Below are 14,676 nucleotides of genomic sequence, written 5' to 3'. Positions count from 1 at the left end.
TCTGCTGGCACATAGTTAAGTACAGATGCAGAAAGATGATGTGGAAGAATCAAAACTGAACCGGTCATTTGGTTTAACCCTGGGGGGGAGGGGATGATGGTTAAATGGGACTGACTTTTAACTGTGATGTTTTTAAGATGACAAACGGGTTTTTGTATTACTTGTGTAAAAAAAATTTCATGATCACATGTTAAACATGAGAAGCTGAACAAAAAGTGCAGTGTTCCTATCCTACTATTCTCTTTACTTTCGTATGTTAGAAAATTTCCAGAAGTAAAAAAAGTTAAACAGGAGTTCCCTTGTGGCTCAGCAGGTTAAGGATCCAGTAATGGTCACTGCTGTGGCTCTGGTGGTTATAGCCGTGGCCTGGACTCAATCCTTGGCCCAGGAACTTCCACAAGCTGTGAGCATGGACCAAAAAAAAGGGAGTAAAATTTAAGAAAAAAAGTTAAATGAAATGAGCTTGTACTAATAAGACACCTCATAGGCTAAATGAGTATTTGGATGAGGGTTGGGGACCCATTGTAGCTGTGGTTTCTGAGTGCCCAGGAGCTGGCTTTTATGCTTGACGGTTGTCGCTAATGTCAACTCAGTGGCCAAGGATAGGTGGCACAATAGAAATTTGCCGGAAAGCAACATGCCCCAAATTCTGTCATAAAAACCCTTGCTGTGGTGCCAGCAGTTCCTGAGGGCTGACTATGAGCCAGCCCCTAATTATTAGTTCACTTAATTCTCACAATATTCCTTTGAGTCTTCTTCCCCTGGTCTCTGCTGTGCAAATGAAAAAACAGAGGCTTGGTGAGGTTAAAGGGCATGTTAAGTAGCAGGCAGGAGCGACTCCATGGCAGGGCCCTACTTCAGATCCAAGTCTGTATGATTGCAAAGTTTCTGAAGGCAGAATTTGCTTCTGTGCAAACTGTCTTTTGAAGGGAATCTAACTGCTCTTCACTGGCCCTTTCCCCTCTCCATTCTGATGCACTTACTGTTTTCCAGCCCATTGACTTTGATCCTGCTCAGATCCAGTGGAGCAGCCACACCCACAGTGAAAGGGCTTTTGGGGATAGGATCGCCGCCATATGTAACCAGAACCTGCATGGTGCCCTGGAACGAGAGAGAAAAACCACAGGTGTTCAGTTTAAACACACTAACTTGGTGTTTAAACCTGCCTTCTGGAACTTTAATTCTTCCCAGAGATGCAGGGTATATGACTCTGGCCAATTTACAAAGCATCTCATGCATATTTCTCTAAGTTTTTGGCCCCATAGTAAGAATTAGCATACCGTGCTTGTATTTTTAAGCATTTCCTCAATTCAGTCTCAAAATGGCCCTAAGGGGTGGTTCCCACTCCCATCACCATTTTTCCAGAAAGGAAATTACAGCTCAGGGAGGTAAAATCACTTGCTCCAAATATGAGAGCTGGGCCTCACAACCCTGGCATCTGAACCCAAGTCCTAGCTGCTCCCTCCCACCCAATACACCCACAGCCCTGGCGATGGGCAAAGCAAGGGGACCTGGGAGCCTCTAATGCAACAAAATCATTTTTGTCCATGTCCTGGGAATCAATTTCAGGCCACCAGGCTGCAACATGAATTTGCAAAGTTTGCCTGGGCCTCCTAAGACCACTGCACAGCATCTAAACTCCTGCATCTATGTCAAGGAAAAAAGAGTTGCCAATGTGAAGGCAGACTGTGCCTGTGGGTTTGGCAGGCCCCTCACCAGCAGCCGTGGTGGCTGCGGAGGCACAGAACGGCCAGTCCTGGCCCACTCATTACTGGCTTCCTCTCTCCATGGTCGGCTGAATCCCCTGCCTCTAAACCACGGCTCCATGAAAGCCCACAGCTGTCTCAGTAGATTAAGGTCCCCCTCGCCTCAAATGCCTGGGCATCATGTAAGGGGATGTGGGAGGGAAAGAAGCAAGGAGAGGGAGGGATGGTTCCCTGCTGGAACAGAGGGAACAGGCTGGCATTCAGCCCCCGCTGAAAGCTGTTGTGGATCCAGTGTTAAAAAAGGGTGTAGCTTTTGGCCTATGAATATTTTCTAACATTCCTTTTGTAATAAAGGAGAGCAAAGCCAAGACAAAAATTGGTTGCATCAATGAAGAAGGTAGAATTGATTTTCCAGGCTGCATTAGCACTGCATGAAAACCCAGTGGCCCCACCCCCACCACTCCCTCCGTAAATCGGACGTGGGTTGCATTCAACAGAGCAGGGATTGATATGCTATGTCAGCGATCCCGGACTTCCCAACAGGCCAACTCTCCTGATGGTTTATCCCCAAACCCTCATTCCTCGAGGACCAGGCCTCCCAGCTAACCAAAGGTCCTGAAAAGCCTTCTCCATCACCCATTAGAAGTTATCTGACCGGAGTTCCCATCGTGGCACAGTGGTTAACGAATCCGACTAGGAACCATGAGGTAGTGGGTTCGGTCCCTGCCCTTGCTCAGTTGGTTAACAATCCGGCGTTGCCGTGAGCTATGGTGTAGGTTGCAGACGCGACTCGGATCCCGTGTTGCTGTGGCTCTGGCGTAGGCCAGTGGCTACAGCTCCAATTCAACCCCTAGCCTGGGAACCTCCATATGCCGCGGGAGCAGCCCAAAGAAATAGCAAAAAAGACAATAAATAAATAAATAAATAAAAATAAAGTAAAGGTTCTGCTGTGAAAAAAAAAAAAAAAGAAGTTATCTGACCGCCTCTCTGAAGTGCCCAAGAGAGAGAGGAAAATCCTCTTTCACTTAAGCCTGCTCTTCCCATAAAAGAAAACATTCTCATTAACCATCATAAACCACCTAAGGAAGCAAAACTCAGGTAGGAAATTAACTCTACCTTAAATAACCTAACAAGGAGGGGGAAGAAAGCTTAGAGATTTATACCTCAGATAGCCTGGAGCATTTTAAGGTTTTCTCTGAGGCCCCAGCAAAGGAACAGCTTGTGTGTTTTCCCCAGAGGGTGAGGAAGTAGGGAGGTCTGTGCATTTCACAGATTTTCCTGGTGGCTGGACAGTTTTATTCTTTCCCCACTACATGCTTCTGAGACCTTAACCTAATTCTGTATGAGGCCCGTGAGGACAGGACCAAGAGAGCCATGGATAAACCCCTCCACCTATGACAGCCACGGTTACCAGCAGTAATAACATCAAGGGCAAGGCTGCTCTCCTGTGAGGCGCGGTAAGCTCCGGGGGCTTCCTAAAGGTGCCACAGCAGCACGTGGGGTCTGCAGTACCCAGTGTCTCTGAACTCAGCATATCAGGAAGTTGTTGCCTCCACTCCCTCCAATCACTCTGTTCAGGGAAGCTTGGGGTGAGAAACTAAAGCCACTGAGGCCACAGACAATCAAAAGCACAGAAGGCAAAATTCTCCTGAAAGACGGGTATTGCATAGTGGCCCTTCTATAAAGTCAAGCCTTTATCTGACCTCTGGGAGATCAGCTGGGGCATGAATGCACCAGCCCAATGAGTCCTCTCCCCTCTGAGGCCAAAAATCTGACCACCGTCTTCTGATAAGAACTAACAGGATCAACCAGCAACATCTATCACTGGTCCACTGCAGGAGGCAAGCTGCAGATGTCAGGGAGGAAGGAGCCAACAGCCCAAAATGTGAGGGTGAAGGGTTCACCAAGAGCCAGAACCCATCCTCATCTCTCCACACACACTCAGCAGCTGCATTTCTCCAAAGTTCCAGACTCTTTTTTTGGGGGGATGGGGTGTACCCATGGCATATGGAGGTTCCCAGGCTAGGGGTCTAATTGGAGCTACAGTTGTGGGCCTACTCAACAGCCACAGCAACGCCAGATCCTTAACCCACTGAGTGAAGCCAGGGATCGAACCCACAACCTCATGGTTTCTAGTCATATTCATTTCCGCTGTACCACAACGGGAACTCCCAAAGTTCTAGATCTTGATCCCTAAAACCACCAGAAGAAGGTGTGCCTTTGGGCAGCAGCCTGCAAAGTAGCCCTGCACAGCTTCCTGGGCTGACACCTGCCTCATAACCACATCCAAGAGCAGAGCTCAAAAGGCACACTTATTTTTAACTCCATCTTGAGCTGTTACCTGCCCTTCAGAAACCAGAGTTCAAAGAAAAATGAGGATGTGTTGGCCGCACTCTGCTACCAGGTTACAAAGTTCTCATATTGTTTCTGCTTGTGAGTGGAGGTGCCACTTCATTTTATTCACGCATTCGGCCACACATCCATACAAAGCACCTACAGCATCAGGGCTGGGGATGGAACGATATGCAGGACATGATATCCTATGCTTGGGAATTCACAATCTAGGAGAATAATTATTTTTCTTTTTTTTTTTTTGCCATAGAGAAACAGGCAGAATTGCAGGTTGTGCAAAATGTAAAACAGTAAACCTCACTCTAAACAACAAATAAGAAGGACAGGAGAGGCACCATGGAGGCATCAAGCTAGGGGCAGGGACTGATAGCATTTGCACAAGTAGCCCCAAGAGGCCACCAAGTATGCCAACAGCCCTCAAAACCTGTTACCATCAGGGAAATGGATGAACTTGACCTTGGAGTAAGACTCTGAAGTAGGTTGCCTTCCATTCTAGCTACCTTTTGAAATATAACAAAACAGGACTGAGCTCCCAACCTTGACCTCCACCTCGATTGGGAGCTGGGGGCATCCAAGGGCAGTGGGTCCTCAAGTCCCTTCTGGGTGTGCAGGTCAAAATCTGAGCTTGTCCTAATGTCTGCAACCACTTTCTAGCAGCTCAGCTGAAACACAAAAAAGGTATATAGATATAGGATCGAGCAAGAGTCTCAGAATATTTTTGGAAGAGTCAAGGATCTTGTGATCTTGACCACTGAGCATGGCCATGCTTTCTAGGAACTTCTCCTAAGGAAAGCAGAGAATTGACAACAAAGATGCTTTCAAGCTGGCGTGGCCAGCGGTAAGGCTCCCACCAGTCCTAATAAGCATCAGCAGGAAAAGAATTACCTGCTTAGCACTGAGGCCTGGTGACAAAATGGTATTCATCTACAGAAGTATTCGTTTTGCCATTAGTAATCAGAAACCCTTGTTAGGGTAAAAGAAACCACAGGAAGAAGTATGTCTGCAGGTAAGAGGCCACCCACAAACAGAACTTCCGAATGCCAGGGAAGTTCTCATGGTAAAGATTCTGTCTCCGAGGATGTGTAGTGCCCAGCATAAGGGGACACCTCCACCATTCTCCATCGGCACTGCACTGCTCTACTGTGGCAGCTCCTCACAAGAGGGCCCCAGGCAGGAGTGCTGCTTCTCAAACAGTGCTTCTGCAGAAATCATCACCCTTCCTCTCTTATAAATGCTTTTCTCACATGATGGGGGCGGTGCGGGTGTGTGGGAGGGGAACAGACTCTTGTTCAAGAATGGAGGCATCTCAGAGGTTTGGAATGACTGTTTAGAACACTATGCATCAGTAGTAGAATCCAGGCTTTTCTAAAGGAGTATGTGCTCCTTAGACCCTAGAGGTATGGATGAACATGAAGCAAAATAAAATTTTAAACAAGTAAACACAAATTCATACAGAGAGGCAGTATCGTGTTTTGTCTTTTTTTTAATGGCTGCACCTGTGGGATACAGAAGTTCTCAGGTTAGGGGTCCAAAGAGAGCTGCAGCTGCTGGCCTATACCACAGCCACAGCAATGCCAGATCTGAGCCGCATCGGTGACCTATACAACAGCTCACAGCAACACCGGATCCTTAACCCACTGAGCCAGGCCAGGGATCGAACCCACATCCTCATGGATACTAGTCAGGTTAGCGTCCACTGAGCCACAATGCAACTCCCCAAAGTGGCAGTTTTGTAGGCCCTTATTGTCTAAAACAATCAGAGCAAAGCAGCCTAGATCGTAAAAGGGAATAATTTAGTGCTTGAAGTGATATTTCAGGCCTGAGGGACTAAAGGCTCTTTGACAAAGACCCCTATACCACCTTGTAAAAAGGGTAAACTAAGGTAAAAGGGCCAACAAGGACAAAGGTGTGGCAATTCTTTCCCTGTGAGTAACTAATAAAAGATAAAAAGGCAGCTGGTAAGGATGAGAAAATGTATATAAGAGAGAGGCAGATATTAGGTTTATTTTTAAGAATTTAGCATTTCTCTGCTAAAACCCAAAACTGAGGTGGGAAATTGAGGGGAGGGGGAGTAGAATTTGGCTAGTTTTCTATTTGCTCTTGGGGAATTTTTCAGGCCCTCCTGATGTAACCAGCCAGTCTTTTGGTGAGCACAGGTCAGAGCATAGACCTGATGTCCAATGTGACCCAGCCCCGCATGAGGGGGAGGGGCCCTACCTGCTGGGTGGGAGTGTATTTGACGGTGTGGGAGTAGTCATAATTATCGATGACATCCAAATCCTTCACCGCGTCGCCAGGAAGGGGGCTGCTGAACTGCACGTTGAGTGGGGCTTTTCCAGCCCCTTTGGTGTAGACAGTAAAGTGGGTCGGTTTCCCGTTTTCCACACCTGGGAGGAGACAATGAGGTGAGGAGACAGTCCCAGCTGGAGGGATTTCCCTTTTGGAACCAGTCTGACAAGTTCATGGGCACCAGCTCTAGCAAGGCACTAGGTGGAGACAGGGGCTGGCACTCAGCCACTGCCCTGCAGCTCAGGCCTTTGCTGAACTGTAGCACCTGCTCTGGTGGGAAGCCGGGAGGAGGGTGGTGAGTGGCTCATGGCCCCCAGGCCAACTGTTCCCAATGCCTCCAGGTTGCCCTTGAGCACACACGCCCTCTTACCTGATTTGCTGAGTCCTGGACCTTCCGCCTTCACTTTGCTGGCATCGTGGGAAGGGTCAACTCTGACTCGGAAAGGGCTGGCGGGGATTTCCTGGAGCAGAGACACTGTCTCAGGAGGAAAGTCCCTGAAGCAACTGCCTGAGCTTAGCCCTTTGCCAAAGCAAAGGCAGGGTCGGGGGTCCTTCCACTCTAGCAGGTAGGGAGCAAACCTCTGCTACCAATGATTAGGTTTTCACATGCTAGCATCAAAAGTCACTGATGCTAAGGTAAGGGCCATCAGAGGTCGCTTAGATGCCTGGAGCCTGATATCAGTAAAAGGATGGCTTCCCACAAACGAATCTAACTCTGACGACTCTCAGAATTTCACACCAAATGCTGAGTATTTGGTATGCAAAAATACTACTAAGAATAAAACCCCAAACAATAATACATGGAGTCAGAGCAAAGAAATGTTCTCCAGGGATAACAGAGTGCTCCAGTTTGAGGAGTGCAAGGAATGATTAGAAATGCAGTGATTATAATTCTCCAAAAAGAATGCTGCAGACTGTCAGAATAAAGGCAGAAAAGGTAAAGTGGATTTGGCTGGCTCAAAACCATTATGTTTCGGCAGAGCCCTCATCTTTATGTAAGTGAATTTGAATCACCAGGATTCCACTAGTCCCTATTTTAGGGTTCTGCTCTTCCTGTCTTATCTCATGTAAATATGAACTCAATCTGAAATTTTTAAACTTCTCTCCCTGTAAAAATTTAAAAGCTAATGCCAAGGTCCTCATTTTAAAGACTTAAGTAGAACATATCTAGATATTCTGGATATAAAAACCTACATCTGTATTATTATTCTTTTTTCTTTTTTTTTTTGGCCGTACCTGCGTCATATGGAAGTTCCTCGGCCAAGGATCAAACCTGAGTCACAGCAGCGATTCAAACCATAGCAGTGACAGCACCAGATCTTTAATCCACTTAGCCACCAAAGAATTATAACAACTAATTTCTTTCCAGAGCCTGGCTTTTAACCACTGAATATATGGTTCCACTTTCATTAGAAAATAAATTTCACTTTTGTAAAATTTTAGTTCTGGGTCTTTTTTTTTTTTTTTTCCTTGCTTTCAAGGAACCAGAGAAGAAAACTACTGTGAAGAGTTCTCAACACATCTGCCCTGTCACTAGAAGCACAAAAAAGAAATATGCCCACAAATGGCCAGAAAGAGCTAAACACATACCTGAGAGGCAAAGAGGACTTTGATTGTGTATCGCCCAGCAGCAGGAGGCACATACTTGACTGTAAATGTGTCATTGGCGTTGTGAATAATGTCAAAATCCACATCTTCCTCATCCTCACTTAACACTCGGGCATCACATTTAATGCCAACACTGACATCACCTGGAACAGACCAGCTTATTAGCACCGGTTTACAAGAAAGAACATGTTCCATGCAATCACTTCCAGCTCAAGCTAACACCCTAGAAAAGCAATTGGGGAGTTTCCAGTTTAAAAAAAAAAAAAAAAAAAACCTGAGAAAGGAAAGGTGTTAAGTCACGGTTATGAAGAAGGGATGGAGGATCAGTAAGACTATCATCACAGAACTGACACAGAGGCTCATTAGATGAACAATTACCTATTCAGGTGGAGCATTTCCTGGTTCAAAGTTCACTGCCTAAGAAGCAACAGTCACTGCATTGGGTGAAGCCCCCCTCTCACCTTCCCCAGCCTCGGTACAGTCCACTGTGAAGTGAGTAGGCTCATTTGCCTTCAGTCCACTTCGCTCCACTCCTGGCCCAAACACTTTGACCTTCTGGGGATGGCTACCCTGCCCGATATTGACCTAGAGAGGACAGGGAGAAAGGTGTCATCAATGTCTCCTCTACAGGGACCGAGTAAAGACACAGACGTTATAACATTATACTTCCGGGCAATCTAGAGCACTCGGCCTTTTGGGCCACTCCATCCTCCCAGGCACATCAAGCATGGTTCTTTTCATCTATCTGTCTTGGCCATCAGGCATAAAGCCCAGATGTGCCTCAGGATCAGGGTTTTTCATACCATGACCAGGATTTCACCTCACAACCTACCCTGTAAGGGCTGTTCGGGATGTTGACACCTCCCCAGACCACAGCAATGGTGTGCTTGATGGGCTTAACCGGGGTGTACGAGCAGGCGTATGTGCCATCCATCCGGCTCTTCATCTGGATGTCAATGGGCTGGCCTTCCCCATCCTGCAAAAGAGCAGGGGCTAAGAACAGAGCCCTCACGCTGTCTCCATCTAACAGGGCTACTGCAGCCTCCCAAAATAACCAAGTCACCACACAACCATCCAACAAAATTAGATGCAGCAACTAGGAAATGCCACGTTCTCACAATACAATGACAAGTGATGTCATACTACATGCATTTATTAATTTTTAATTACTAAGAGAAAATGGCTCCTGGGGTTCCCGTGGTGGTGCAGCAGAAACAAATCCAACTAGGAACCACGAAGTTGCGGGTTTGATCCCTGGCCTTGCTCAGTGGGTTGAGGATCCGGCGCTGCCGTGAGATGTGGTGTAGATCGCAGATGCGGCTCAGATCTGGCATGTTCTGGCTGTGGCATAGGCCAGCAGCTGTAGCTCCAATAAGAACCCTAGCCTGGGAATCTCCATTTGCAGTGAGTGCGGCCCTAAAAAGACAAAAGACAAAAGACAAAAAAAAAAAAAAGAAAAGAAAGACAAAATGGCCCCAAAAGTAACCATGGCCACTCAATACTTCTTAATTTCAATTCCTGCATTTAAATCCTTGGGCCAAATTCAATTAAGATGAACATATTTGATAAACGCCTGTTTACAAATCTTCCCTTCACGGACTAGGTAGCTTCAGCCACCCTGAAGGACATTTGTGGGAGATTTGAAACAATCAAGCCTTACTTCCACAGAATATAAATCATAAAAATGAGAAAAGCAGCCCACTTTACATGTTAGAATCTTGTTTAGTCCTCACATAAACCCCATGAGATAGATATTCTTATTCACAATGTGTGGATAAGGAAAACTGAGGATCAGGTGGACTGAGTGACTTGATGTATCCTGTTACCTACCTGTGGCCCCCTAGAAACCTACCTGAGCAAATATCTTTAAGGGAGCTTTTCCAGCATTCTTAGGATCTACAGTGAACTCTGCCAGGTTGTCGACAATGCAGCCAGATTTCTCCAAACCTGGTCCGTATGCTTGCACCTGGGGGCAAAGAACCAATAGTGATTTCTCCTTCCGTGTAATGCCCCTAACTACAGTCCCCGTCAGAAGATGGGTGACCCCAGAATGGGGAAGAGCACAACAACTGTGCATAGATATGGGAAGGAAAATACTAAAGAAGGCTGGCACTTAAAAAAAAAAAAAAAGGCGGAATCATTAACCTTTCATGCAGGAGAAAACCTCTGTAAAACCAGATCCCAAACTAGCATGTGTTCCCTGTCTTGATCTGGGCTGATTTAGAGACGTGCAGTAACTAGGGCAGGGACCTCCAGCCATGTCTAGTTTCAATGCTCTTGCTTTGAGGGGGCTTAGAACCTTTCCTGCTGACAACATTCCAAAAGTTTGCAGCTCCCAGACAGTAAAGGACCAGCAGTTGCTACAAGCCTGGACTGATGTCAGCCTACTGTCAGGTGTCCATGAGGAATGCACATGGTTGGGAGAGGGGCTTCCTCCTGTCAGCTATGCTGGCTCAGACTTAATCAGCCTGCTAAAAAGCAGAGAGAAGCTCTTGAAAACACTGCAAACACTTCTAATTTAAGAGAAGGGAAGCTAGGAAGAAGAAAAAAAAATCTTTAATGAAGTAACAGCTTGAAGCAATAACATATAAAGTGGCAAGACTGAATAACTGTATCAAGTGGCTCTAAAACAATACCTATTCAAAGTGGCTCTAGGTTGCAAGAAAATATCAGCTTATGGAGCCCTCTATGGGGGCTAGGCACTGTGCTAAGGGCTGTGTTTTTCTTTTTCTTTTTTTTTTTGGTTGTGCCCGATGGCCTGCAGAAATCCCCAAGACTGAGATTGAACCTATGCCATAGCCACTGTAGCAACACCACCAGATCCTTACTGGCTGAGGCACAACAGGAACACCTAAGGGCTGTCTTTATTCATGTTACCTCCTCAAATCATGCCAGAAACTCTAGGAAGCAGACAGTTTATCCTTCCCATTTTATAGAGGAAGATATTAAGAGTCAGAGAGGTAAGTTTACTTGCCCAATTTTAGAAATATACTAAGAGGTACTACTAGGCTTCTAATTCTGGTCTTCTTCCTTCCTGAGCTCTTAACGGCTCTTCTCTGCCATTTCTCCACATGCTGCTCAAGGCAGCTCTCTGGGCAATGGGGAGAGGGCCAGGGGCCAGGGAGGAGAAGAGAGAGTCAACATGATAAGTTGACTCACCAGATCCGGGTTGTAGTCTCCTGAGGCCGGGTGGATGAAGGCCATGTAGGGACTGTCCTTGATGTCTTCATCGTCACACATGATGTGAACCGCATATTCACCTGGCTCCTTGGGCCAGTACTTGACATCACACGAGCCATCATTCTGGTCGTCATACTCTATCTTTGCCTGGGAGGGGCCTTCAATGGCAAACCCTGTGGGATGGGGTGGGAGGACCCCTGGTTACACAGTAGAAAGTACCTTATTCCAGGTTACTACCAACCCACACCCTCTGCGCCTCCCTAAAAAAAAAATCAAGTATTAGCCTGAAGATTTGGGCTCCTATTCCCACAAAACCCAGCCTACTGCATCTTCACGGGAGATGGAAAATTGGATTTTATACTTTTTCTTGAGCCATGTCCATGGCATGCAGAAATTCCCAGGCCAGGGATCAAATCTGTGCCACAGCAGTGACCTGAGTAGCTGTAGTGGCAATGCCAGATCCTTAACCTGCTGGGAACTCCTCAGACTTTTTAAAAACATCATTGAACAGGAAGGTCAAACAGCAAATCTTTCTGTTGGCAATATGAGCCAAAAACTTTAAACAATGCCCACTCTTTGACCCCACCAGATCCACTTCTGGGCTTTTCTCTGAAGGAAATAATCAAGGATGTGTGTAAATGGTTAGATACAGGGATACATAGTCAGCATTGTTTTTACAGCAAAATAACTGGAGAGCTTAACAGTAACTATATCTGTGCACTGGAATTTCATGGAAACCATGGAAAAATAAGACATATCCTATCTCTGTCTGAGGCAGAAAGATATAAAGGCTATCCCCAGATGTTTTTGCAGCAGATCAGTATTTGTTTGCACATGTATAGTAAAAACAGTCTGTAAGGATATCATGAAAGGCTTAATATTATTTCCAGTTTGCAAGGATATATAGTGAGATGTTTATTATTTCTCTAGAAGGAAATATTAAATGTGATTTCCTATTTTTCCCTCTTTGCTCATCAGATTTTTTTGCTTGTTCGATAGCAAAGAGGTCTTCAAACTTTGGCCAGTGTGCCAAATCTGATCCACTGCTTGCTTTTATAAATAGGGAACACAGCCATACTCATTTACTTATGTATTTTCTGTGGTTGCTTTCATGCTGCAATGGCAGGGTGAAATAGTTGCAACCAAAAGACTATGACCCATAATACTGAAATATTTGCTATCTGGTCCTTCACAGAGAGATGGGTGCTGGCCACTGATCTAAAATGATCATATACAATAGATACATATTTAAAATATTCTCAGCTATGCTCCAAAGAGTTATTTACCTCCCAAATGTCTAATTTCAGCAAAATTCATTCATTCATCTAAACTAAGGATCAGTCAATAATATCTGCCATGTGCCTACTATGTTCCTGGCACTGTTTTAGGACAACATCCACAGAAGGACTCTGTCCTCAAGGTCTAGTGGATGAATGAGTGCAAAGGGCAACCTGAAGGGCAAGGGGAAAATGGGAACTGTAATTCCAAGGCAGTATCTAGAGGCAGCCCTGGCTTAGAACAGTGAGGCTCGGAGGAGACCTCAACACACAGCCTTACACCTAGTCCAGGCACCCTGTAATCTCAGCCCGCCGAAAGCCGCTGGTCAGCTGTTTCCACATACCCAGAGACCCCACTTCAGAACCAATGGATTCCACCACAAAGTCAGCCGATCGCCCAACAATCCCTCCGTGGAGGCCAGGGCCCCATGCACGGACTTTCTGCATGCCTGCTTCAGGGCCAACTTGAACTTCAAAGGGACTAGAAGAAAAGGAACAGAGGAAGCATTATAGAGGAGCAAAAAAGGGGCTAAATACTGCCATAAGCTCTTTACATATATTCTTTCCACTTGCCTAATCCTTTTACCTGCAGGCTCCAGCCAAGCCCTTCCTTCATGCAGGTCCCCCCACAGCCATTGTTATGTCAACAATATAATGTAAAGGGGCAGCTTCAAGCCACGCTGCCTGGCACTGTCCTGGTCATTTACCTTTTGTGTGCAGGGCTCATCAGACCGTGAGAACTGAAAGGTTAAGAGAGTGCATACTTTTCCACCTGCTGCTTATACTATAACAAGAAAACTAGGTTGAATAGGCTTTATCTCATACATGAATGAATGTGCTCTAACTTTGGTATGGAAGAGTAAAAAGAAGTTTGCTTAGATTCTCAGAAACTTACAATATGCTCAGATATGTAAACTGAATTTATTGAGAGTTTTACTTCGCCCCTTGGTTCCTGACCATACTCACGTAGAGGATTTTAATATAAACCAGAGCAGATTTTAACCATTTTACCCATGGCATTCCCGAACAGAGGCACACATTGAAAGAAAGAGTCTCAGTTTATATAAGGGTGTATAGACACACAGCCCATTTGCTATGTATTGCTATTCCTTTTGGCTTCTCTGCCTCCCACCAGCCCCAAACCACCAGCATTTGATTTAAAGCAAGGCAGCTGAAACCACAGTGACTTTCTGCTGCTTTTGAGAACAGGCCAACTGTCTGTGTGTTGCTCTGAAAGAAAAAAAAAAAAAAAAGCTTTCGACAAAGCAGATCTCTTTCCTTCCTGCAGCCCAGGAAGCAACCACCTTGAGCCTGCCCTGGGCCGATCACGGCTCTGGAGGAGACACGACTCTGGTTGGAGACTCACCTCTTTGGAATGTGGTGTCCCCCCCACATGATGGCGATGCTGTATTTCCCTGGGGTGCTGGGGTAATACTCAAAGGAATAGACTCCATCCAGAAAGCCTTTCTGCTTCACCAGCTCCTCCAGACCCTCTGTGGGAAGGAAGAGGACCATCTTTCCAATGCAACCGTGGGCTCAGAACAAGAATCCGAAAGACAAGAACAGAAAGACAGAGATATCCACAACACATAAGCCACACAGGAAAACTGAGTGGAATGACTCAGAACGTGGGACATCCCCAAATTGGGAGATTACTCCAAAGCTGAAAAGAGACCCAGGTCTCCTTTGAAGTAAGAGGAAATGGAAGATTTCCCAGCCAATAGTTTTTACATGCTCTCTCAGCTATGAGGGAGATATGAAGTCCTGAACCTCCTGGGTCTGTGCAAAGACAAATCTGGTCATACTTCAGTATTTCTTAGTGATCAAAGCCACCCTTCTTAGATGCCCACGAAAACTGGGGAGGCATGGAACCCTTATGAGTATGTGGCATGAGTCTGAAGTTAGTATCCTGGCATATCTTTTTCAGCTAAAGCATGAAAGCTCTCATATGCTCTCTCTAAGAGGACAGGTTTTAAATGCTATCCTACAAACTCCAGACTGAGCCATCAGGCAGAAACTTGTTTTATGTCGAGCCCTGAGGTTTGGCCGGGAAAGCCATTTAGTCAAGCAAGAATCTAAGGTCAGGGAAAAAAAAAAAAAAAAAAAAGGCCTCCTTAGTTCCTGTAGCAACAAGCCAAGAGGGAAGGCAGCCCCAGAGCAGCCTGACTCCAGGCCTAGGCAGTCTGGAACCTTGGCTGCCCTCAGGGCACAGCTTGCCCCAAAGTTTGGGGCTCTGAGATCAAATATTAACTTTCTGGAGCTCA

At 46.0% G+C, this 14,676-nt stretch overlaps 1 protein-coding gene across 6 annotated transcripts in view; it reads right to left on the bottom strand.

Annotated features, from left to right (window-relative positions):
• The window catches only part of FLNB (filamin B), a 150,699-nt gene that overhangs the window by 52,984 nt on the left and 83,039 nt on the right, over positions 1–14,676 (bottom strand). For all 6 annotated transcript variants that reach the window (XR_007134493.1, XM_047777889.1, XM_047777847.1 and 3 more), the window contains exons 10-19: positions 13,779–13,905; positions 12,757–12,893; positions 11,115–11,308; positions 9,808–9,921; positions 8,788–8,931; positions 8,417–8,540; positions 7,938–8,098; positions 6,718–6,808; positions 6,276–6,445; positions 984–1,101 (exon numbers count right to left, since the gene is read on the bottom strand). Coding sequence is in view for 5 of the 6 variants with exons in the window: in XM_047777889.1 (XP_047633845.1) it covers positions 984–1,101; positions 6,276–6,445; positions 6,718–6,808; positions 7,938–8,098; positions 8,417–8,540; positions 8,788–8,931; positions 9,808–9,921; positions 11,115–11,308; positions 12,757–12,893; positions 13,779–13,905 (1,380 nt within the window). In the remaining variant the exon portion in view is untranslated. The remainder of the gene's footprint in view (positions 1–983; positions 1,102–6,275; positions 6,446–6,717; positions 6,809–7,937; positions 8,099–8,416; positions 8,541–8,787; positions 8,932–9,807; positions 9,922–11,114; positions 11,309–12,756; positions 12,894–13,778; positions 13,906–14,676) is intronic.

This window comes from Phacochoerus africanus, chromosome 1, assembly GCF_016906955.1.
Source record: "Phacochoerus africanus isolate WHEZ1 chromosome 1, ROS_Pafr_v1, whole genome shotgun sequence".
Lineage (NCBI taxonomy): Eukaryota > Metazoa > Chordata > Mammalia > Artiodactyla > Suidae > Phacochoerus > Phacochoerus africanus.
The sequence above is the reverse complement of the archived record's forward strand: the minus strand, read 5'-3'. Positions and strand labels throughout refer to the sequence as shown.